The sequence below is a fragment of the Anomaloglossus baeobatrachus genome, chromosome 11 (assembly GCF_048569485.1).
Source record: "Anomaloglossus baeobatrachus isolate aAnoBae1 chromosome 11, aAnoBae1.hap1, whole genome shotgun sequence".
Lineage (NCBI taxonomy): Eukaryota > Metazoa > Chordata > Amphibia > Anura > Aromobatidae > Anomaloglossus > Anomaloglossus baeobatrachus.
In genome coordinates this window covers 63,962,360-63,988,658 of record NC_134363.1, presented here as the reverse complement: position 1 = coordinate 63,988,658, position 26,299 = coordinate 63,962,360, and the positions used below count along the sequence as shown (strand labels likewise).

General features: G+C 52.5%; 1 protein-coding gene across 1 annotated transcript in view; it reads left to right on the top strand.

The window, feature by feature from the left end:
• Window positions 1-26,299, top strand: part of GRWD1 (glutamate rich WD repeat containing 1) — a 70,697-nt gene that overhangs the window by 35,070 nt on the left and 9,328 nt on the right. Inside the window, exons 5-6 of the mRNA XM_075329444.1 lie at window positions 741-883; window positions 2,012-2,209. Of these exons, the coding sequence (XP_075185559.1) occupies window positions 741-883; window positions 2,012-2,209 (341 nt within the window). The remainder of the gene's footprint in view (window positions 1-740; window positions 884-2,011; window positions 2,210-26,299) is intronic.

Sequence of the window (26,299 nt, the reverse complement as noted above, 5' to 3'; positions counted from 1 at the left end):
TCAGGCGGCGGTTGCCCACCTGTAAGAGGGGGCCGTTTCGGCTCTTTTTATCGAGGTATTCTTTTACCCACCCAGGGATTGCTTTTGGACGTTCCAATTGTCTGGGTCTCCCAATGGAGCGACAAAGAAGGGAATTTTGTTTACTTACCGTAAATTCCTTTTCTTCTAGCTCCTATTGGGAGACCCAGCACCCGCCCCTGTTCCCTTCGGGCTGTTGTTCTTTGGTGTACACATTTTGTTCATGTTGAATTGTTCTTTTGGTTCATGGTTTCAGTTCTCCGAACATCCTTCGGATTGAATTTACCTTAGACCAATTTATAAGTTTCCTCCTTCCTGCTTTTGCACCAAAACTGAGGAGCCCGTGATGCACGGGAGGGTGTATAGCAGAGGGGAGGGGTTACACTTTTTAAAGTGTAATACTTTGTGTGGCCTCCGGAGGCAGAAGCTATACACCAATTGTCTGGGTCTCCCAATAGGAGCTAGAAGAAAAGGAATTTACGGTAAGTAAACAAAATTCCCTTCTTTATCAAAACTACACTAAGCTGTCCAGTAAGTGACACATCGCTGGAATCAGGCTCTCTGTCTCTGCATCATGCTGCTATAATTAGGTGGCAAAAACCTGGTGACAGATATTTTTTTTTTTTTTTTTAACAGTTCGTAGTTCACTTAGAGATGTATTTTTTTGTTTATAAAACCTCCTTCACGATGTCTGTTATAATGTTCTGTCTTGTCCTCTCCAGGCCGATTGATTACTGGAGACTGTAACAAGAACATTCACTTATGGAATCCTAAAGAAGGAGGGTCCTGGCACGTCGACCAAAGGCCTTTCACTGGTCACACCAAGTCTGTGGAGGATCTGCAGTGGTCACCAACTGAAGCCACGGTAAGTAGATACTCTCCTCTGCCAAAACGTTGATAGCATCAGTCTGCCCCAGGGCTCACGTGAGGTTGAGACCTGCAACCAGTCACTGGCCACTTTCCATAGACGTCCTATGAACACTACCGGTATGTGGAAGAAGGGAGAGCTGCTGCTATCTATGACTTCATCCAAATGTCTGCTACATCCAAAGGAAGTGAAAGACGCAGCCCCTGATTGGCTACTGGGCTCTCGTGTACAGTGGCCATTTTATCACATGATCATATATCAGTGTCCAACACTTTTGTACCCACTCAAGAACTTAGCTATAGGTAACTGTCAGTGGTCAGTGGTCGGGCCTCAGGGCATTTCTAATGTTTAACACTGATATATGATCGTGCCCTAAAATGGACACTGTACTTGTGACATAACCTCACACGAGCCCTGGAACTGACGTCACCGGAATGGCGCTCACATCGGAGGGGTGCTGTTATTTTACATGGGGAAATATAGCAATTGAGGAGGGGTGTCCTGAGTAGTGGCCAACCTCTTTAACCCTAGCACTTCATTGAGATATTGCTATGTTGACACATATATATATATATATATACATTTTTTAAATGGGCTGACAAGTTTAACCCTACCATCCTTTGCCATGCCTCCATACCACTTCTAGTGTCCTTTGATTTCCTGGTTTCCTCTTCTAGAAGGAAGTGATGAGTCAGGTAACCGCTGCAGTCAATCAGTGACATTGATCTGTCTTGGCGACAAGATACTGTCCTCACTAGCCAATCGCCTGATACCCCACTGGGAAAGGAAGTCAAGTGAATATCCGTGGACACCGGTAGTATTATGGAGGAATGTCGGGGATCTGGTTTTTGTTAAAAGCATTGCCACAATCCCATTTTAAATTGTTTTTAAGTAGCGGACAGCCCCTTAAGAATTGTTCAGATATTCATTGAAATACCAATGTAGCAGTGGTCTAATTTGTGCAGTGATGTTGCAGCTCAGCCACTTCTATGTGACCAGTGGATCCTGTAGTAAGAGGCTCCTGTAGGCCACTGCCAACTGTGAGATAGATTTATCGATCTTAGGATCTGAAATGACAGATGACCACAGATGAATATTTTCAGCTCCTAATGATTTATTCAACAGGTTTTCGCCTCCTGCTCAGTCGATGCTTCAATTCGTATTTGGGACATCCGAGCAGCTCCTAACAAGGCGTGCATGCTGACCGCCTGCCAGGCACACGAGAGCGACGTAAACGTGATCGGCTGGAACCAACATGAGCCTTTTATCGTCAGTGGAGGTGATGATGGCGTCCTCAAGATTTGGGACTTGCGCCAGTTTCAGGTGAGTTTCAGGCAGTAGACATTCAGCTTACATCATACATGTATAGTAAGTGAATGCGGTATTGTCTTTGCTGATATTCAGAAATGTCGCTTTCTTCGGCGCTCCATTGGGAGACCCAGATGATTGGGTGTATAGCACTGCCTCCGGAGGCCACACAAAGCAATTACACTAAAAAGTGTAAGGCCCCTCCCCTTCTGGCTATACACCCCCAGTGGGATCACTGGCTCACCAGTTTTCTGCTTTGTGCGAAGGAGGTCAGACATCCACGCATAGCTCCACTGTTTAGTCAGCAGTAGCTGCTGACTATATCGGATGGAAGAAAAGAGGGCCCATATGGGGCCCCCAGCATGCTCCCTTCTTACCCCACTTGTGGTTTGTAAGGTTGAGGTACCCATTGCGGGTACGGAGGCTGGAGCCCACATGCTGTTTTCCTTCCCCATCCCCCTGTGGGGCTCTGAGGAAGTGGGATCTTACCGGCCACCAAGCCCTGAGGCCAGGCTCCATCCACAGACCCATAGAACCTGCTGGATGTGGAGCGGGAGTGCCGTTCAGGGACAAGGCCCTGCAACTTTCAGGTACTCTGTGTCCCCGTATGACAGGCCACGCACATCCCAGACTTGCTGGGTGTGCTAGTGCGCCGGGGACTGTAGCGCTGTGCGCTGGGCTTATAGTCCCCGCAGATTACTGGGGGACTTTATGTGTGTGGATCGCCGCGCCGACCGCCCCTGGAGCGGCGGCGCAGCTGCGACTTGTAGTGCGCCGGGGACGCGCCGACCGCGCTTTTACGGCGGCGGCGCTTCTAACTTTAGTTCCCGGTTTGTTCTGCGGCCTAGCTCCGCTTCGTTAACGCCCCCCACCCTGTCAATCAGGGTAGGGGAGAGACGTTGTTCAATCGGCAGCGCCGAGGGCTGGAGCACGATTTACATGCTCCAGCCCTCTCACTGAGCACAGTAGGACACAGGCTTCGCGCTTTTTCTCTGTGCACGCCCTAGGCCCGCCCCCAGGCTTGCAGCTCCCCAGGACGCCGGCAGCCATTATACACATGCAGTCTGGCTGGAGAACGGACGCAGGCTCTGGGGGACCCAGGCTAGGGTTTTCTGGCGACCACACACCCGCGCTAAGCGGGCGGTAAGCAGCACATACGTGCGGCCCCACTAGTGCCACAGTGTTATATTTGTGTACTGTTTTTCGCTGTACCAGATATATTTATATATATATATATACTGCACTGTTTGGTCGCTTCTTGGCTGTATACCCTATATTACTCTGGGGAGACAACAACATGTCATCCACAAAACGCAAGGGTGCCAAGGCAAGGGCTGCTTACACTGCTTGTACAGCATGTGGGGCTAATCTACCAGCAGGCTCCAACGACTCTCATTGTGTGCAATGTTCAGTCCCAGTGGCACTTCGTCAGCCAGAGCCTATGGTGGTGGTAGCCCAGGCAGAGTCGCCTGCGAACCCTGCCCCGGTGACGGGGTCAGAATTTGCAGTTTTTGCTGATAAAATGTCTGTGACTATGGCAAAAATCCTGGAAACCTTGCAGTCCAGGCCAGTTGCTCAGACCATGGACACCGCTGTGTCTATGTTCCCCGGCCCCCCTCAGCTGGAATTAATCCGTAATTCAAGGGGGTCCCAGGCATCACAGGCTGAGGGCTCTGACTCCGATGACAGTCCCAGTCCGCCTAAGCGAGCTCGCTGGGAGAGACCCTCCACGTCATCACGCGGATCAGGGTCTCAGCGAGAAGGGTCTCTATATGATGACTCAGAGGTGGGTGATCAGGAGTCTTGTCCTGACGCCGCACTCAATTTGGATACGCCAGATAGTGACGCCATGGTAAATGACCTTATAGCGGCCATCAATAGGCTGTTGGATATTTCTCCCCCAGCCCCTTCTGCAGAGGAGGCAGCTGCACAGCAGGAGAAATTCCATTTCCTGTATCCCAAGCGTAAATTGAGTACTTTTCTGGACCACTCTGACTTCAGAGAATCCATCCAGAAACACAATACTTATCCGGACAAGCGTTTTTCTAAACGCTTTAAGGATACACGTTATCCTTTTCCCCCTGACGTGGTCAAACGCTGGACCCAGTGTCCAAAAGTGGACCCTCCAATATCCAGGCTTGCAGCTAGATCCATAGTTGCAGTGGAGGATGGGGCTTCACTTAAAGATGCCAATGACAGACAGATGGACCTTTGGTTGAAATCTGTCTATGAAGCTATCGGCGCGTCGTTTGCTCCAGCATTCGCGGCTGTGTGGGCGCTCCAAGCTATTTCAGCTGGTCTGGCACAGGTGGACTCTCTCATACGTCCAGCAGTGCCGCAAGTGGCGTCCCTAACTACACAAATGTCTGCGTTTGCGACCTACGCTATCAATGCGGTACTGGACTCTACGAGCCGTACCTCAATGGCATCCGCCAACTCTGTAGTTTTGCGCAGAGCCTTGTGGTTAAAAGAATGGAAAGCAGATTCTGCTTCTAAAAAATGTTTAACCAGCTTGCCATTATCTGGAGACAGACTGTTTGGTGAGCAATTGGCGGAAATCATTAAACAGTCCAAAGGTAAGGACTCCTCCTTACCCCAGCCCAGATCAAGCAAACCTCCACAGAGGAAGTGGCAGTCAAAGTTTCGGTCCTTTCGAGGCTCGGGCAAGCCCCAATTCTCCTCGTCCAAAGGGACTCAGAAAGAGCAAAGGAGCTCTGATTCCTGGCGGGCTCACTCACGCCCCAAGAAAGCAACCGGAGGTACCGCTTCCAAGGCGGCTGCCTCATGACTTTCGGCCGCCTCCCTCCGCATCCTCGGTCGGTGGCAGGCTCTCCCGCTTTTGCGACATTTGGCTGCCACAGGTCAAAGACCGGTGGGTAACAGACATTTTGTCTCACGGGTACAGGATAGAGTTCAGTTCTCGTCCTCCGCCTCGGTTCTTCAGAACTTCCCCACATCCCGACCGAGCAGATGCCCTTCTGCAGGCGGTGAATTCTCTAAGAGCAGAAGGAGTGGTGGTCCCTGTTCCTCTTCAGGAACGAGGTCAAGGTTTTTACTCCAATCTCTTTGTGGTGCCAAAAAAGGACGGCTCATTCCGTCCTGTTCTGGACCTAAAACTGCTCAACAAGCATGTGAACGCAAGGCGGTTCCGGATGGAATCCCTCCGCTCAGTCATTGCCTCAATGTCTCAAGGAGATTTCCTAGCATCAATAGACATCAAGGATGCTTATCTCCACGTGCCGATTGCTACAGAGCACCAACGCTTTCTACGCTTCGTGATAGGAGACGACCATCTTCAGTTCGTAGCTCTGCCATTTGGTCTGGCGACAGCCCCACGGGTGTTCACCAAGATCATGGCGGCAGTGGTAGCAGTCTTGCACTCTCAGGGACACTCTGTGATCCCTTACTTGGACGATCTACTGGTCAAGGCACCCTCTCAAGAGGCTTGCCAACTCAGCTTGACTGTTGCACTGGAGACTCTCCAGACGTTCGGGTGGATCATCAACTTCTCAAAGTCAAATCTGTCACCGACCCAATCACTAACGTATCTTGGCATGGAGTTTCATACTCTCTCAGCGATAGTGAAGCTTCCGCTGGACAAGCAGCGGTCTCTACAGACTGGGGTGCAGGCTCTCCTTCAAAGTCAGTCGCACTCCTTAAGACGCCTCATGCACTTCCTCGGGAAGATGGTGGCGGCAATGGAGGCGGTTCCGTTTGCGCAGTTTCATCTGCGCCCACTTCAATGGGACATTCTCCGCCAATGGGACGGGAAGTCAACATCCCTGGACAGGAAAGTCTCCCTTTCCCAGACGGCCAAGGACTCTCTGCAGTGGTGGCTTCTTCCCACCTCATTATCACAGGGAAGATCCTTCCTACCACCGTCTTGGGCGGTGGTCACGACAGACGCGAGTCTGTCAGGGTGGGGAGCAGTTTTTCTCCACCACAGGGCTCAGGGTACGTGGACTCAGCAGGAGTCCACCCTTCAGATCAATGTTCTGGAAATCAGAGCAGTGTATCTTGCCCTACTAGCCTTCCAGCAGTGGCTGGAAGGAAGGCAGATCCGAATTCAGTCGGACAACTCCACAGCGGTGGCATACATCAACCACCAAGGGGGGACACGCAGTCGGCAAGCCTTCCAGGAAGTCCGGCGGATTCTGATGTGGGTGGAAGCCACGGCCTCCACCATATCCGCAGTTCACATCCCCGGCGTAGAAAACTGGGAAGCAGACTTCCTCAGTCGCCAGGGCATGGACGCAGGGGAATGGTCCCTTCACCCAGACGTGTTTCAGGAAATCTGTCGCCGATGGGGAAGGCCGGACGTCGACCTAATGGCGTCCCGGCACAACAACAAGGTCCCAACCTTCATGGCACGGTCTCGCGATCAAAGAGCGCTGGCGGCAGACGCCCTAGTGCAAGATTGGTCGCAGTTCCGGCTCCCTTATGTGTTTCCACCTCTGGCACTCTTGCCCAGAGTGCTACGCAAGATCAGATCCGATTGCAGCCGCGTCATACTCGTCGCCCCAGACTGGCCGAGGAGGGCGTGGTATCCGGATCTGTGGCAGCTCACGGTCGACCAACCGTGGGCACTACCAGACCGACCAGACTTACTGTCCCAAGGGCCGTTTTTCCATCGGAATTCTGCGGCCCTGAACCTGACTGTGTGGCCATTGAGTCCTGGATCCTAGCGTCTTCAGGATTATCCCAAGGGGTCGTTGCCACCATGAGACAGGCTAGGAAGCCCACGTCCGCTAAGATCTACCACAGAACGTGGAGGATATTCTTATCCTGGTGCTCTGCTCAGGGAGTGTCTCCCTGGCCATTTGCATTACCTACCCTTCTTTCTTTCCTGCAATCTGGGTTAGAAAAAGGTTTGTCGCTCGGCTCCCTTAAAGGACAAGTCTCGGCGCTATCCGTCTTTTTTCAGAAGCATCTAGCACGACTTTCTAAGGTGCGCACGTTCCTACAGGGGGTTTGCCATATCGTTCCCCCGTACAAGCGGCCGTTGGATCCATGGGATCTGAACAGGGTACTAGTTGCCCTCCAGAAGCCGCCCTTCGAGCCTCTGAAGGAGGTTTCACTTTCTAGACTATCACAGAAAGTGGCTTTTCTGGTAGCGATCACATCTCTTCGGAGAGTGTCTGAGCTAGCAGCGCTGTCTTCCAAGGCTCCCTTCCTGGTCTTCCACCAGGACAAGGTAGTGCTGCGCCCCATTCAGGAGTTTCTCCCGAAGGTGGTATCCTCTTTTCATCTTAATCAGGATATTTTTTTGCCTTCGTTTTATCCTCATGCAGTTCATCGGTATGAGAAGGATTTACATTTGTTAGATCTGGTGAGAGCACTCAGAATCTACATTTCCCGCACAGCGCCCCTGCGCCGTTCGGATGCACTCTTTGTCCTCGTCGCTGGTAAGCGCAAAGGGTCGCAGGCTTCTAAGGCCACCCTGGCTCGATGGATCAAAGAACCAATTCTTGAAGCCTACCGTTCTGCGGGGCTTCAGGTTCCATCAGGGCTGAAGGCCCATTCTACCAGAGCCGTGGGTGCGTCCTGGGCATTGCGACACCAGGCTACGGCTCAACAGGTGTGCCAGGCAGCTACCTGGTCGAGTCTGCACACTTTCACCAAACATTATCAGGTGCATACCTATGCTTCGGCGGACGCCAGCCTAGGTAGAAGAGTCCTGCAGGCGGCAGTTGCCTCCCTATAGGGGAGGGCTGTCTTGCAGCTCTAACATGAGGTATTCTTTACCCACCCAGGGACAGCTTTTGGACGTCCCAATCGTCTGGGTCTCCCAATGGAGCGCCGAAGAAGAAGGGAATTTTGTTACTTACCGTAAATTCCTTTTCTTCTAGCTCTTATTGGGAGACCCAGCACCCGCCCTGTTGTCCTTCGGGATTTTTGGTTTGTTTGCGGGTACACATGTTGTTCATGTTGAACGGTTTTCAGTTCTCCGATGTTACTCGGAGTGAATTTGTTTAAACCAGTTATTGGCTTTCCTCCTTCTTGCTTTTGCACTAAAACTGGTGAGCCAGTGATCCCACTGGGGGTGTATAGCCAGAAGGGGAGGGGCCTTACACTTTTTAGTGTAATTGCTTTGTGTGGCCTCCGGAGGCAGTGCTATACACCCAATCGTCTGGGTCTCCCAATAAGAGCTAGAAGAAAAGGAATTTACGGTAAGTAACAAAATTCCCTTCATCCTGGTGCTCTGCTCAGGGAGTGTCTCCCTGGCCATTTGCATTGCCTACCTTTCTTTCTTTCCTGCAATCTGGGTTAGAAAAAGGTTTGTCGCTCGGCTCCCTTAAAGGTCAGGTCTCGGCGCTATCCGTCTTTTTTCAGAGGCGTTTGGCACGCCTTCCTAAGGTGCGCACGTTCCTACAGGGGGTTTGCCATATCGTACCCCCGTACAAGCGGCCGTTAGATCCATGGGATCTGAACAGGGTACTAGTTGCTCTCCAGAAGCCGCCCTTCGAGCCTCTGAGGGAGGTTTCACTTTCTAGACTATCACAGAAAGTGGCTTTTCTGGTAGCGATCACATCTCTTCGGAGAGTGTCTGAGCTGGCAGCGCTGTCATCCAAGGCTCCCTTCCTGGTCTTCCACCAGGACAAGGTAGTGCTGCGCCCCATTCAGGAGTTTCTCCCGAAGGTGGTATCCTCTTTTCATCTTAATCAGGATATCTCTTTGCCTTCGTTTTGTCCTCATGCAGTTCATCAGTATGAGAAGAATTTACATTTGTTAGATCTGGTGAGAGCACTCAGAATCTACATTTCCCGCACGGCGCCCTTGCGCCGTTCGGATGCACTCTTCGTCCTTGTCGCTGGTAAGCGCAAAGGGTCGCAGGCTTCTAAGGCCACCCTGGCTCGATGGATCAAAGAACCAATTCTTGAAGCCTACCGTTCTGCTGGGCTTCCGGTTCCATCAGGGCTGAAGGCCCATTCTACCAGAGCCGTGGGTGCGTCCTGGGCATTGCGACACCAGGCTACGGCTCAACAGGTGTGCCAGGCAGCTACCTGGTCGAGTCTGCACACTTTCACCAAACATTATCAGGTGCATACCTATGCTTCGGCGGACGCCAGCCTAGGTAGAAGAGTCCTGCAGGCGGCAGTTGCCTCCCTATAGGGGAGGGCTGTCTTGCAGCTCTAACATGAGGTATTCTTTACCCACCCAGGGACAGCTTTTGGACGTCCCAATCGTCTGGGTCTCCCAATGGAGCGCCGAAGAAGAAGGGAATTTTGTTACTTACCGTAAATTCCTTTTCTTCTAGCTCCTATTGGGAGACCCAGCACCCGCCCTGTTGTCCTTCGGGATTTTTGGTTTGTTTGCGGGTACACATGTTGTTCATGTTGAACGGTTTTCAGTTCTCCGATGTTACTCGGAGTGAATTTGTTTAAACCAGTTATTGGCTTTCCTCCTTCTTGCTTTTGCACTAAAACTGGTGAGCCAGTGATCCCACTGGGGGTGTATAGCCAGAAGGGGAGGGGCCTTACACTTTTTAGTGTAATTGCTTTGTGTGGCCTCCGGAGGCAGTGCTATACACCCAATCGTCTGGGTCTCCCAATAGGAGCTAGAAGAAAAGGAATTTACGGTAAGTAACAAAATTCCCTTCTTTGCATAGTGTTTGTAGGTGGCATATGTCATGTGAGCCTCTGAAGTTTGCCATAGTGTCATGGCCGTGTGTTGGCACCCTTGAAATTGTTCCAGAAAATGAACTATTTCTCTGTTATTGCTATTACGTGTTTTGTCATACACATGATTTCGTTTGTGTGTATTGGAGCAACACAAAAAAAAACAGGAAAAAAGGCAAATTGGACATTTTGCACACCACCACCACCCCCCCCCCCCCCCCACAAAAAATGGGCTTTACAAAATTAGCAACGCTTTTCCAAATTTTTTGATAAACTGTCAAGTATGTGATGCCCATTCAATCTCACCTGTGACAAGTATCAGGCGTGGTCAATATGAAAATCACACCTGAAACCAGATAAAAGGGAGAAGTTGACTTAATCTTTGTATTGTGTGTGCCATACTAAGCATGGAGAACAGAAAGAGAATTGCCTGAGGACTTGAGAAACAAAATTGTTGAAAAATATTAACAACCTCAAGGTTAAGTCCATCTTCAGAGATCTTAGTTTTCTCTAGTCCCTTCCACGACAGCATAGGAGGTTGTCTCTCCACGCCCTAATTGGGACAGGAAGTTCAAGAGGTTTAAAAGGACCCTCCCACCTCCCACAGCCAGTGTCTTTCCTGTCCCCATGGGGCATGGAGAGGTTTTTATTTTTCTCCTATGCCATGGTGGCCGGCGAACTACAGTATAATTTTTTTTTTTTTTTTTTTTCTTTCTTTGTCGCTCCATTGGGAGACCCAGACAATTGGGTGTATAGCTTCTGCCTCTGGAGGCCACACAAAGTAATTACACTTTAAAAAGTGTAACCCCTCCCCTCTGCTATACACCCTCCCGTGCATCACGGGCCCCTCAGTTTTTTGCTTTGTGTTGAAGGAGGCACACATTCACGCAAGCTCCACGTTTTTAGTCAGCAGCAGCTGCTGACTTTATCGGATGGAAGAAAAGAGGGCCCCTATGGGGCCCCCGGCATGCTCCCTTCTCACCCCACTCAGGTCGGCGGTGTTGTTAAGGTTGAGGTACCCATTGCAGGTACACAGGCTGGAGCCACATGCCGCTTTCCTTCCCCATCCCTTAGGGGCTCTGGGGAAGTGGGATCCTATCCGGTCATCCAGACACTGGGACCGGTCTCCCTCCGCAGCCCCTGGGGGAATCTGCCGGACAGGAGACGGAGTATCGTCAGGGACATGGCCCTGCATCCACAGGTACTCTGTGTCCCCGTTGGGACGGCGCATAAAGCACCTTGGGCCCAGACACTGCAGCGACTGCGGCGTCGGTATGGGTCCGGGACTACCGCGCCGACCGTGCACTGCCGGCCGGCCGCGGTTTTAACTTTAGTCCCCGGCTTTTGCGGCCTAGTATAGTATTTCTCCCGCCCCCAGGCCTGCCAGTCAGGGAAAAGGGCGGGACGGTCGGTATGACGCCGACAGTGAGGTCTGGAGTACACTGAGCTGTCCTCCGCCCCCCTCACTACTCACGCTGGGGCACCAGATTCTCGCACTTTTGTGACTACGCCCACGCCTCCCTCCTCCTCTGAGAACGCCGTCAGCCATTTTTTCAGCACAGTCTGCGGTGGAGAACTTCTGGCTGCAGCTGAGGGAGACCCGGGGCAGGGAATCTGGTGGCCACACAGAGCGGTTGGTAAGCCACACCGGTCTGCCGGTGCTGGACCCCCCAGAGTGCCGAACTGTATATGTGTATATATATATATATATATATATATCTATCTATCTATCTATCTATCTATCTATCTATCTATCTATCTATCTATCTTTTGTGTATACATTTGCTGGTTCGGCTGTACTGTTAACTTGAGGCTATATATATATATATATATATATATATATATATATATATATATCTATCCCTCAGTGATCACGGTGATCCCTTACTTATCTCTTGGAGGACAACAACATGTCGTCCGCAAAGAGCAAGGGTACCAAGGCACAGGCTTATTTTGCAACCTGTACCTCATGTGCGGCTATGCTACCTGCAGGTTCCACCTACCCTCATTGTGTGCAATGCTCGGCCCCTGTGACACTCACTCAGCCGGAGCCTCAGGCACTGGTGGGACCCCCGGCTCAGGTAGAGACACCGGTTCCCACTGTCCAGGTGACAGGGACAGAGTTTGCAGTTTTGGCTGACAAACTGTCTGAGTCGCTTTCACAGTCCATGGCTCAGTCTATGGACAAATGGTCTGCAAAGATACTAGAAGCCTTGCAGTCCAGACCAACAACACAGATGCAGGGCACTGTACGTTCTTCGTCCCCAGGTCCCCATCAGTTGGCGCAGCAATCTGCTCCTGAGGTGACACATAGGTCCCACGGTGAGGACTCCGACTCGGACCGCAGTCCCAGACCGGTGAAGCGGGCTCGCTGGGGACCTTCCTCCACTTCATCACGCTGCTCAGGGTCTCGGCATGAGGACTCTCTAGAGGATGAAGAGGAAGGCGCAGCTCAGGGCTCAGACCCTGACGGTGCTCTCAATCTAGATACACCTGAAGGGGACGCCATAGTAAATGACCTTATAGCGTCCATCAACCAGGTGCTAGAAATTTCTCCTCCAACTCCAACTGTAGAGGAGGCGGCTTCACAGCAGGAGAAACACCAGTTTCGGTTTCCCAAACGTACACGGAGTGCCTTTGTCGATCACTCTAATTTCAGGGATGCTGTCCAGAAGCACAGAGCATACCCGGACAAGCGTTTTACTAAGCGCCTTAATGACACACGTTATCCCTTCCCCCCCGGAAGTAGTGAAGGGTTGGGCTCAGTGTCCAAAAGTGGATCCTCCAGTCTCTAGGCTGGCGGCCAGATCTGTGGTTTCAGTGGCAGATGGCTCATCGCTCAAGGATGCCACTGACAGGCAGATAGAGCTCATGATGAAATCCATCTATGAAGCCATAGGAGCATCTTTTGCTCCGGCATTCGCGGCAGTGTGGGCACTCCAAGCTATCTCAGCTTGTCTGTCTGAGATTACTGCGGTCACACGCACCGCTACTCCGCAGGTTGTGTCTCTGACTTCTCAGGCGTCGGCTTTTTCGTCCTACGCCATGAACGCCGTCCTGGACTCGGTGAGCCGTTCAGCGGTAGCATCCGCCAATTCGGTGGCAGTCCGCAGAGCCATGTGGCTACGTGAATGGAAGGCAGACTGCCTCCAAGAAATTCTTAACCGGTTTGCCATTTTCTGGCGACCGTTTGTTTGGTGAGCAATTGGACGAAATTATTAAACAATCCAAGGGAAAGGACTCGTCCTTACCCCAGTCTAAACAAAACAAACCTCAACAGCGAAAGTTTCAATCGAGGTTTCAGTCTTTTCGGCCTTCGGCCAAGTCACATTCCTCCACGTCAAACAGGTCGGAGAAGGGCCAGAGGAACCCTTCTGCATGGCGGTCTAAGTCACGGCCTAAAAAGACCGCCGGAGGCACCGCCACCAAGGCGGCCTCTTCATGACTCTCGGCCTCCCAAAACCGCATCCTCGGTCGGTGGCAGGCTCTCCCGCTTTTGCGACGCCTGGTGGCCACATGTCCAAGACCGATGGGTGAGAGACATTCTGTCTCACGGTTACAGGATAGAGTTCAGCTCTCGTCCTCCAACTCGTTTCTTCACAACATCTCCGCCCCCAGAGCGAGCCGCTGCACTTTTTCAGGCGGTGAATGCTCTGAAGGCAGAAGGAGTGGTGATTCCCGTTCCCCCTCAGGAACATGGTCACGGCTTCTACTCCAACTTGTTCGTGGTGCCAAAAAAGGACGGATCTTTCCGTCCCGTTCTAGACCTCAAACTGCTCAACAAGCATGTCAGCACCAGAAGGTTTCGGATGGAATCTCTCCGCTCGGTCATCGCCTCAATGTCACAAGGAGACTTCCTAGCATCAATAGACATCAAGGATGCTTATCTCCATGTGCCGATCGCACCCGAACATCAACGCTTCTTGCGTTTCGCCATTGGGGACGAACACCTTCAGTTCGTGGCACTGCCTTTCGGCTTGCCGACAGCCCCACGGGTCTTCACCAAGATCATGGCAACAGTGGTGGCGGTCCTACACTCTCAGGGCCACTCGGTGATCCCTTACTTAGACGATCTCCTAGTCAAGGCACCCTCCTGGGTGGCTTGCCAGCACAGCCTGACCATTGCCCTGGAGTCTCTCCAGAGGTTCGGGTGGATCATCAATTTCCCAAAGTCAAAATTGACACCGACCCAATCCCTGACTTACCTCGGGATGGAGTTTCATACTCTGTCAGCGATAGTGAAGCTTCCGCTGGACAAACAGCGTTCATTACAGACAGGGGTCCAATCTCTTCTTCGGGGTCAGTCACACTCTTTGAGACGCCTTATGCACTTCCTAGGGAAGATGGTGGCAGCAATGGAAGCAGTTCCCTTTGCGCAGTTTCATCTGCGTCCACTTCAGTGGGACATTCTCCGCAAATGGGACAAGAGGTCGACGTCACTAGACAGGAACGTTTCCCTGTCAAGAGCAGCCAAAACCTCCCTTCAGTGGTGGCTTCTTCCCACTTCTTTGTCGAAGGGAAAATCCTTCCTGCCCCCATCCTGGGCTGTGGTCACGACAGACGCGAGCCTGTCAGGGTGGGGAGCGGTCTTCCTCCACCACAGGGCTCAGGGAACCTGGACTCCGACGGAGTCCGCCCTGCAGATCAATGTTCTGGAGATAAGGGCAGTGTATCTGGCCCTACAGGCGTTCCAGCGGTGGCTGGAGGGCAGACAGATCCGAATACAATCAGACAACGCCACGGCGGTCGCATACATCAACCACCAAGGTGGCACACGCAGTCGTCAAGCATTCCAAGAAGTTCGGCGGATTCTGCTGTGGGCGGAAGCCACAGCCTCCACCATCTCCGCAGTTCACATCCCGGGCGTAGAAAACTGGGAAGCAGACTTTCTCAGTCGCCAGGGCATGGACGCAGGGGAATGGTCTCTTCACCCGGACGTGTTTCAAGAGATCTGTTGCCGCTGGGGAACGCCGGACGTCGATCTAATGGCGTCTCGGCACAACAACAAAGTCCCGGCATTCATGGCACGGTCTCAAGATCACAAGGCGCTGGCGGCAGATGCGTTAGTTCAGGACTGGTCGCAGTTTCGACTACCCTATGTATTTCCCCCTCTGGCACTACTGCCCAGAGTGTTACGCAAGATCAGGTCCGACTGCAGGCGCGCCATCCTCGTCGCTCCAGACTGGCCGAGGAGGTTGTGGTACCCGGATCTGTGGCACCTCACGGTGGGGCAACCGTGGGCACTCCCAGACCGACCAGACTTGCTGTCTCAAGGGCCATTTTTCCATCTGAATTCTGCGGCCCTCAACCTGACTGTGTGGCCATTGAGTCTTGGCTCCTAGCGTCATCAGGGTTATCTCAAGATGTCATTGCCACCATGAGACAGGCCAGGAAATCGTCCGCCAAGATCTACCACAGGACTTGGAAGATCTTCTTAGCCTGGTGCTCGGATAGGGGTTTTGTTCCCTGGCCGTTTGCATTGCCCACTTTTCTTTCCTTTCTTCAATCAGGATTGGACAAGGGTTTGTCTCTTGCCTCTCTCAAGGGACAAGTGTCGGCGCTTTCAGTGTTTTTTCAAAAGCGTCTAGCCAGACTCTCGCAGGTCCGCACGTTCCTGCAGGGAGTTTGCCACATAGTCCCACCTTACAAGCGTCCGCTAGAACCCTGGGATCTTAACAACGTGCTGACGGCTCTCCAGAAGCCACCTTTTGAGCCGATGCGGGAGATCTCTCTATCTCGCCTTTCACAGAAAGTGGCCTTCCTAGTGGCAGTCACTTCACTTAGGAGAGTATCTGAGCTAGCAGCGCTGTCATGCAAAGTCCCCTTCCTGGTCTTTCACCAGGATAAGGTGGTCCTGCGTCCGGTCCCGGAATTTCTCCCCAAGGTGGTATCCCCTTTTCATCTCAATCAGGATATCTCCTTGCCTTCTTTTTGCCCTCATCCAGTTCACCAATGTGAAAAGGATTTGCACTTGTTAGACCTCATGAGAGCACTCAGAATCTACATTTCTCGCACGGCGCCCCTGCGCCGTTCGGATGCGCTCTTTGTCCTTGTCGCTGGCCAGCGTAAGGGGTCTCAGGCTTCCAAGTCAACCTTGGCTCGGTGGATCAAGGAACCGATTCTTGAAGCCTACCGTTCATCGGGGCTTCAGATTCCTTCAGGGCTTAAAGCCCATTCTACCAGGGCCGTAGGCGCGTCCTGGGCTTTGCGGCACCAGGCTACGGCTCAGCAGGTGTGTCAGGCGGCTACCTGGTCGAGTCTGCACACCTTCACAAAACACTATCAGGTGCATGCCTATGCTTCGGCAGAGGCTAGCCTAGGTAGGCGAGTCCTTCAGGCGGCAATTGCCCACCTGTAAGAGGGGGCCGGTTTCCGGCTCTTTTTATCGAGGTATTTTGTTACCCACCCAGGGATTGCTTTTGGACATCCCAATTGTCTGGGTCTCCCAATGGAGCGACAAAGAAGGGAATTTTGTTTACTTACCGTAAATTCCTTTTCTTCTAGCTCCTATTGGGAGACCCAGCACCCGCCCCTGTACCCTTCGGGCTGTTGTTCTTTTGTGTACACATGTTGTTCATGTTCAATTGTTCTTTGGTTAATGGTTCAGTTCTCCGAACATCCTTCGGATTGAGTTTACCTTAGACCAATTTATAAGTTTCCTCCTTCCTGCTTTGGCACCAAAACTGAGGGGCCCGTGATGCACGGGAGGGTGTATAGCAGAGGGGAGGGGTTACACTTTTTAAAGTGTAATTACTTTGTGTGGCCTCCAGAGGCAGAAGCTATACACCCAATTGTCTGGGTCTCCCAATAGGAGCTAGAAGAAAAGGAATTTACGGTAAGTAAACAAAATTCCCTTCTTTCCCCTGTTACCTTAAGCCGGACAGCATCGGTCGGGCCTTCACCGCTCCTTCCTTGCTGTTCCCTCACGCTGTGGGGGACCGCTGCTCCAGCCTTCCGGAGCCTCCTTAGGGGTGATGCAGGCTGTTGAGCTCCCCGGCCGGCGTCCTCCCTGAGCCGCCGGCCGCTTCCTGCATGCACGCTGCCGGAGCGATCCGGAAGTGCTCCCGGGGGCGGGACTTCCGGTCTTGCGGACTTCCGGTCGAGCGCTTCCGGTTTGCGGAGGCAGCGTGGAGGACACGGTGACTTGGCCTGTCCAGGACCGGATGCGGGAGGCGGGGAACGAATACCGTCACTGGGAGGGGCAGGCCCTTTTGCATAAGGGCTGCCGCGAAGACGTCAGATCATGGTAAGCAACCGTGCTCCCAGTCATGTCTTCCGCTGCAGCTGCATCTGCAGAACCCAGTGTGCCCCCTGCTACTGTAAGTATGGAGGGGGATGGTCCCTCAGACATAGGTCTCAGTCAGATGATTTATGGTTCTCTGGTCTGTGTTTTCTAGGAGGACAAGGCCACCAAGAAAACTGACAGAAATGAAAAATCAGAGAAGCCTGAGAAGTCAGAAAAGGCTGACAAGTCCGATAAACCTGATAGACCTGACAGAATGGAAAAAATTAAAAAATGTCCTATCTGTATAAAAAAGCTCCCTGCAGTATGGGATAAAAAGCTTTGCCAACAATGTACGGACCAGATTATTAGGGCCGAACAACCGTCCCTGATAGACGAGTTGCGGTCCATGATGAAACAGGAGATTAGGGCTTCACTGGCCTCCCTTCCTGCTCCTGGCCCTGCTCCTGGCCCTGCTCCTGGATCCTCTCCTCCAAAAAAGAGGAGACTCCAGTCGACCCCGTCTGATCAGGAGGATGCTGATTCCACCTCTGAGGGTCCTGATGAAGGATTCCCCTCTGGGGGGTCTGACCAGTCCTTTCTGTTTCCCTCTGAAGATTTGGGGGATCTTATTGGGGCAGTTCGGAGCACTATGGGATTAGAGGAAGTGCAGTTGCTTCCCTCAATCCAGGACGAAATGTTTGCTGGCCTGAAGTCAGTCAAACAGTTAGGATTCCCAGTTCATACCAATATTTTGGATATTGTCTCTCAAGAATGGGAATTTCCTGAGAGACGGGTACGGAGTGACCCTAGACGCCGGTTTCCTCTGGAACCTTCTGGATTACATTGGGAGGTCCCAAGAGTAGACGTTCAGGTGGCTAGGGTAGCTAAGCAAACGGCTCTTCCCTTTGAAGATACTTCCCAACTGAAGGATCAGATGGATAGGAAGGTAGAAGGCCTGATGAAGCGATCCTGGGAGGCATCGTCTTCTGTCAAGGGAGGAATTTTGGGTCAAGACTGCTAATGGAGTCTTCATTTAGGATCCAGAGACGGTGCCCCATTAATGCTGTATACCAGTGCCGATATATATTAATGTATATAAGACAAAGAACACAGACATGCTCTCTTTTCAGCCAGCATCACCAACTGACTCGTATATTACGATAGATCCAATTATACAGTAAGTAAGCATAAATAACCTTGAAACTAACGAAGGAGTGCGTTCACTCCCCAATTTCTCACATCACTGCTGCCCTCCCGTACATTCCTTTTGTGTGAACATTACTGATAAGAGTTTATAGCTTTACATTCTGGCTTCATCATCTTTAGTTAACTCCTTCATGATTATACAACTTTGAATTATACTATGGGTCTGTGCAATTGCTACACAGACAAACAGATAATTTTGCATCTACATCTACATTTTAATTTAGTTATATACACAGATATTCTTATTACGTTTGAACAAACAAGCTATAGCTCAGTGCCACCTCCACACTTCTTCTATTCAGGCTAACATTGCCTCCACCTGTGTATCCAGGTCCTTAATTAGGTGGTTGGACCAGTTGGAGGCTCATATTTCCCAGGGGACCCCTAGGGAGGAATTACTGGAATCCCTTCCCTTGCTTAGGAAGGCCACCAGTTTTTTGGCAGATACCTCGGTGGAATCTGTCCGCCTGGCGGCCAGGACCTCGGTTCTTTCTAACTCTGCCAGACGTGCCCTCTGGCTTAAGGCCTGGAGCGGAGACTCCACCTCCAAAATGAGGCTTTGCTCCCTTCCGTTTAAAGGGGATTTGGTGTTTGGGCCTGCCCTGGATGATATTCTGGACAAGGCGACCGATCGTAAGGCCTTGCCCGATCCTAGACCCAACAGGAAGCGGTCCTTTCGTCCCTCGATGCCTCAGGCCTCCCAGCCCAGAGGGAAAGGGAAGGCAGGCAGGTGGAGCTATCCCAAGGGTAGAGGGAGAAACATCCTTATCCCTTCCCATCAGCAACGTCCTCAGCAGGACAAACAGTGACTCGGCCCGGGTGGGGGGACGACTCTCGGCGTTTCTTCCCCAGTGGCGATCCATAACCACTTGCCAATGGGTTCTGAAGATCGTCTCGGAAGGTCTCCTCATAGAATTCCTCTCCCCCCCCCTCGTCCGGGTCTCCGAGTCACTGCTCTGGCGTCGCAGGTTTCACAGGCTCTGTTGTACTCAAAGATTATAGAGCTAATGCACTCGGGGGTCGTTTCCCCAGTCCCGAGTCAGGAAGAAGGGATAGGACACTACTCCCGCCTCTTCCTTGTCAAGAAGCCGTCTGGCGACGTCCGAATAATTATCAATTTAAAACGTCTAAACCGTCAGGTCAGGTACCGGCGGTTCAAGATGGAGTCAGTAAAATCAGCTATTCCCCTGATAGGTCTACACCACCAGATGGCCTCTATAGATCTGAAAGACGCCTACTTCCATGTACCCGTCCATCCGGGGCACAGGCAATACCTCAGGTTTGCGGTGCTACACGGGGAGGAAGTGCTTCATTTCCAATTCAATGTACTTCCCTTCGGGATCTCCTCGGCTCCAAGGATCTTTTCAAAGATCATGGCAGAGGTGGTCGCCTTCATAAGATTGCAGGGTATCTGTCTGGTTCCGTATTTGGACGACTTTCTTCTCATGGCTCCATCTGCTCCAACCCTCCGGAGCCATGTGGAAAGGTCTTTGGAAATCCTTCGGTCCCTGGGATGGATTCCCAATCTCAAAAAATCACAGTTAACCCCCTCCCCCACTCGGCAGTTTCTCGGAGTGGTGCTGGACTCCGACAGACAGGCATCTTTTCTCCCAGAAGGCCACAGGGTAGCTCTGTTAGCCAAAATATCAAAGCTTCGCAGGCAGGCTCGCCCGACGCTTCGAGCGGCTATGTCAGCTCTGGGTTCCATGACGTCCTGCATTCCCTCAGTCAGGTGGGCTCAGGCCCATTCTCGGTGTCTCCAGGATCATATCCTGGCACATTGGGACAGACTCCCGTCATCCCTAAACAGACGGTTTCGCCTCTCGGGGTCAGTCTCCTCATCCCTTCTCTGGTGGCTGCGTCCCACCAACCTGCAGGTGGGGGTTGCCTGGACTCAGACACCCCTAGTTACACTGACCACAGATGCCAGCCTACGAGGATGGGGGGCAATGGTGGCAAACTCCCCATTTCAAGGGGTCTGGAGTCCTTACGTCAGCTCCCAATCCTCCAACTACCGGGAGCTCAGGGCAGTCAGGGAAGCCCTCCTTGCGGCTCAGGACCTCGTCCGGGACTCTCACGTCCTGGTGTATTCAGACAATATCACAACAGTGGCGCATCTCCGCCATCAGGGCAGTACACGCTCAGGCGCCCTGAAGTCAGTGTCCTCCCGAATCTTTCAATGGGCGGAACAATCTCTGCTCTCCCTCTCTGCGGTCCATCTGAAGGGCTCCCTAAATCTTCAGGCGGATTTCCTGAGTCGTTCATCCGGGGGAATGGAGTCTGGATCAGGCGGTGTTCTGCTCTCTGGTGGCAAGGTGGGGTGCTCCAGAGGTGGACCTCTTTGCTTCGGCAGGGAATCGCAAGGTCGCAACATATTTCTCCCTGAACCCACGGGACGAGGCGTTAGGGGTAGACGCTTTCTGCCACAAGTGGTCCTTTCGCCTCGCTTACGCGTTTCCCCCTCTTCCTCTTCTCGCAAGGGCCCTGAGGAAGATCAGAGACGAGGGGGTCCCAACTATACTGGTAGCCCCGCTGTGGCCCCGGAGGAGTTGGTACAGCCTGGTCTTGACGCTAGGAATCGACGGGCCAGTCCTATTAGGTTCGGACCCCAGCTTACTGTCACAGGGTCCGATTTTCCATCCGGCTCCCCAGAAACTCAACTTGGCTGCCTGGCTTCTGAGGCCCGGGCACTAAAGGCCCAAGGGCTTTCCGACAAAGTTGTGGCTACCCTACAGAAGAACCGTAAACCTGTGACTAATAGTATTTACAACAAAATCTGGAAGAGATTTTCCTCCTGGTGTGGTTCTCGGCCTCCTGACCCACTTCGGCCTAATATTGCGCAGATTCTGGACTTCCTCCAGAGTGGATTGGACTTAGGCCTTCGGCCTAGCACCCTGAAGGTTCAGGTGTCCGCCCTCAGTGCTGTCTTTGACACGGCTCTGGCAGATCATCGTTGGATCCGTCGGTTCTTTGTGTCCGCTAGTAGGCTCTGTCCACGTCAGAGGGTCCTGACGCCTCGCTGGGATCTCAATGTGGTCCTTACCGGACTATCTCAGTCACCGTTTGAACCTCTGTGCTCTTGTAACATTCGTTCTCTTTCTCACAAGACTGCTTTTCTTGTGGCTATTACGTCTGCTCGCAGAGTCGGAGAACTTCAGGCTTTGTCTATTAGGGTACCTTACCTGACCATCAGAGATGACAGCATTGTTTTTCAGCTGGACCCTTCCTTCCTTCCCAAGGTGGTTTCGGATTTTCACCGTTCTCAGTCCATCGTCCTGCCTTCCTTCTGTCAGAATCCTCGGACTCCGGGTGAGGAAGTGTTTCATTCTTTGGATGTCCGTCGGATAGTGTTGCACTACCTGGAGGTTACTGCTTCTTGGCGCCTTGATTCTAACCTGTTCATCCAGCCCTTTGGCCGCAATAAGGGCAAGAAGGTGGCTAAGAGTTCCGTCGCCAACTGGATTGTACGGGCAATTAGAGATGCCTACCTCGCTCAGCATCTCTCTCCACCTACTGGATTCACGGCGCACTCCACCAGGGCTACCTCTGTCTCCTGGGCTGAACGGGCAGGGGCCTCCCCTGAGCAGATCTGCAAGGCGGCTACGTGGTCTTCGCTCCATACTTTCACGAAGCATTATCGGTTGGATCTGGATTCCAACAGGGATTTGGCCTTTGGCAGGAGGGTCCTGCAGGCTGTGGTCCCCCCCCTAGGTATCAATTCTTTGGTATTCCTCCTATGCTGTCGTGGAAGGGACTAGAGAAATAAGAATTATTCTTACCGATAATTCGGTTTCTAGGACCTTCCACGACAGCAGGTAATTCCCTCCCCTTTGTATTCATATATTCCTGAATGTGTGGTACTTCTCATATGCTATGGATTCTTTGTAAGACACTGGCTGTGGGAGGTGGGAGGGTCCTTTTAAACCTCTTGAACTTCCTGTCCCAATTAGGGCGTGGAGAGACAACCTCCTATGCTGTCGTGGAAGGTCCTAGAAACCGAATTATCGGTAAGAATAATTCTTATTTTGTCCATGGGGCGCAACATAATCCTGAAGTTTACAACTTATGACACTGCAGCTTATATCCCTGGATGTGGACGGCAGAGAAATATTAAAGGAAGGTTGCAACGCAGGATAGGCAGCCCCAATCAAGTTTAAAAAAAAATCCAAGCTGTCCTGTAGGCACAGGGCATCAGTGTCAGCGTGAACAATCTATCGACATCTGAATGAAATGCTATGGAGGAGACCCAGGAGGACCCCACTGCTGACACTGGGACATAAAAAAGCTAGACTGCAGTTTGTGAAAATGTACATGAATAAGCCAAAATCCTTACGGAAAGTGTCTTATGAACAGATGAGACTAAGAGCTTTTTGGTAAAGCACATCATTCTACTGTTTACCAAAAACTGAATGAGGCCAACAATGAAAAGAACACAGTACCTACAATCGAATACGGTTGAGGCTCAATATTTTGCTGCCTCTGGCACTGGGGGCCTTGACTGTGATCAAGGTATCATGAAATCTGAAGATTACCAAAGGATTTTCTTTGTCGCTCCATTGGGAGACCCAGACAATTGGGTGTATAGCTTCTGCCTCCGGAGGCCACACAGTTATTACACTTTAAAAAGTGTAACCCCTCCCCTCTGCTATACACCCTCCCGTGCATCACGGGCCCATCAGTTTTATGCTTTGTGTTGAAGGAGGCACACATTCACGCAAGCTCCACATTTTAGTCAGCAGCAGCTGCTGACTTTATCGGATGGAAGACAAGAGGGCCCCAGGGCCCCCGGCATGCTCCCTTCTCACCCCACTTTGGTCGGCGGTGCTGTTAAGGTTGAGGTACCCATTGCGGGTACAAAGGCTGGAGCCACATGCCGTTATCCTTCCCCATCCCTTAGGGGCTCTGGGAGAAGTGGGATCCTAACCGGTCACCAGGCACTGGGACCGGGCTCCCTCCGCAGCCCCTGTGGGAACCTGACGGACAGGAGACTGGATGTCATCAGGGACAGGCCCTGCTTCTCTGAGGTACTCTGTGTCCCCTTGGGGACGGCGCATAGAGCGCCTGTGGATCGGACGCTGCAGCAGCTGCTCTGTGTTTGGGGTCGCCGGGACTACCGCGCCGACCGCGCCTGTTTGCCGGCCGCGCTTATAAATCGAGTCCCCGGCTTTTGCGGCCTAGTACCGCATATTCCCGCCCCCGGGCCTGCCAGTCAGGGGCAAGGGCGGGACGCTAGACTGAACGTCAGCGGTGAGGGCTGGAGCATACTTAGTATCCTCCTCCCCCCTCACTGAGCACCGTGGGGCACCAGATTCCCGCACTTTGAGGCACGCCCACGGCTCCCTCCTCCTCTCAGAACGCTGGCAGCCATTGTTATCATCGCTGCTGCCGGAGGAGAACTTCAGAGAGAGCTCCACAACTCTGGGAGGCCCAGGCAGGGAATCTGGTGGACACACAACCGCTGAGCGCGGTCGGTAAGCCGCACCTGTTACAGGTGCTGGCCCCCCTGGGTGCCGCAGTGTATATATATATATATATATATATCCATATTGGGTATACATTTGCTCTGCTCGGCCGCAGTATTTGCTTGGCTATATACCCTCACTGTTTGCTAAGAGGAGATAACAGCATGTCGTCTGCAAAAAGCAAGGGTGCCAAGGCACAGGCTTTTTTTGCAACTTGTACCTCTTGTGCGGCTATGTTACCTGCAGGTTCCACCTACCCTCATTGTGTGCAATGCTCGGCCCCTGTGACACTCACTCAGCCGGAGCCTCAGGCACTGGTGGGACCCTCGGCTCAGGTAGAACCACCGGCTGCCACTGTCCAGGTGGCAGGGACAGAGTTTGCAGTGTTGGCTGAGAAACTTTCTGAGTCCCTTTCACAATCCATGGCTCAGTCTAGGGACAAATGGTCTGCTAAGATACTTGAAGCTTTGCAGTCCAGACCGGTAACACAGGCCCCGGGCACTGTTGAATCATTGACCCCAGGCCCCCCTCGGTTGGAGCAGCAAACTGCTCCTGAGGTGACACATAGGTCCCACGGGGAGGACTCCGACTCGGACCGCAGTCACAGACCGTCTAAGCGGGCTCGCTGGGGACCTTCATCCACTTCATCACGCTGCTCAGGGTCTCAGCATGAGGACTCTCTGGAGGATGAGGCGGAGGTTGCAGCTCAGGGCTCTGATCCTGACGGTGCTCTCAATCTTGATACACCTGAAGGAGACGCCGTTGTAAATGACCTTATAGCGTCCATTAACCAGGTGCTAGAACTTCCTCCTCCAACTCCACCTGTTGAGGAGTCAGCTTCACAACAGGAGAAACACCAGTTTAGGTTTCCCAAACGTACAAGGAGTGCTTTTTTCGATCACTCTAACTTCAGGGATGCTGTCCGGAAGCACAGAGCATATCCGGACAAGCGCTTTACTAAGCGCCTTAATGACACGCGTTACCCCTTCCCACCTGACGTAGTTAAGGGTTGGGCTCAGTGTCCCAAGGTGGATCCTCCAGTCTCTAGGCTGGCGGCTAGATCCGTGGTATCAGTGGCAGATGGCTCATCGCTCAAAGATGCCACTGACAGGCAAATAGAGCTCCTGATGAAATCCATCTATGAAGCCATAGGTGCGTCTTTTGCTCCAGCATTTGCAGCCGTGTGGGCACTCCAAGCTATCTCAGCTTGTCTGTCTGAGATTAATGCGGTCACACGTACCTCTGCTCCGCAGGTCGTGTCTTTGACTTCTCAGGCGTCGGCTTTTTCGTCCTACGCCATGAACGCTGTCCTCGACTCGGTGAGCCGTACAGCGGTAGCATCCGCCAATTCGGTGGCAGTCCACAGGGCCATGTGGCTACGCGAATGGAAGGCAGACTCTGCTTCCAAGAAGTTCTTAACCGGTTTGCCATTTTCCGGCGACCGCTTGTTTGGTGAGCAATTGGACGAAATTATCAAGCAATCCAAGGGAAAGGACTCGTCCTTACCCCAGTCTAAACCGAACAGACCTCAGCAGCGAAAGATTCAACCGAGGTTTCAGTCCTTTCGGCCCTCAGCCAGGTCCCATTCCTCCACGTCCAACAGGTCACAGAAGGGCCAGAGCAACTCTTCTGCATGGCGGTCTAAGTCACGTCCTAAAAAGACCGCCGGAGGAGCCGCCCCCAAGGCGGCCTCCTCATGACTTTCGGTCTCCACAAACCGCATCCTCGGTCGGTGGCAGGCTCTTCCGCTTTTGCGACGCCTGGTGGCCACATGTCCAAGACCGATGGGTGAGAGACATTCTGTCTCACGGTTACAGGATAGAGCTCAGTTCTCGTCCTCCGACTCGTTTCTTCAGAACATCTCCGCCCCCCGAGCGAGCCGATGCACTTTTTCAGGCGGTAAACACTCTGAAGGCAGAAGGAGTGGTGATTCCCGTTCCACCTCAGGAACATGGTCACGGCTTCTACTCCAACTTGTTCGTGGTGCCAAAAAAGGACGGATCATTCCGTCCCGTTCTAGACCTCAAGCTGCTCAACAAGCATGTGAGCACCAGAAGGTTTCGGATGGAATCTCTCCGCTCAGTCATCGCCTTGATGTCACAAGGAGATTTCCTAGCATCAATCGACATCAAGGATGCTTATCTCCATGTGCCGATCGCTCCCGAGCATCACCGCTTTCTGCGTTTCGCCATCAAGGACGAACACCTTCAGTTTGTGGCGCTGCCATTCGGCCTGGCGACAGCCCCACGGGTCTTCACCAAGGTCATGGCAGCAGTGGTGGCGGTCCTACACTCTCAGGGCCACTCGGTGATCCCTTACTTAGACGATCTTCTAGTCAAGGCACCCTCCAGGGTGGCATGCCAACACAGCCTGACCGTCACTCTGGAGACTCTCCAGAGGTTCGGGTGGATCCTCAATTTCCCAAAGTCAAATTTGACACCGACCCAATCGCTGACTTACCTCGGGATGGAGTTTCATACCCTTTCAGCGATAGTGAAGCTCCCGCTGGACAAACAGCGTTCACTACAGACAGGGGTACAATCTCTTCTTCGGGGTCAGTCACACCCCTTGAGGCGCCTCATGCACTTCCTAG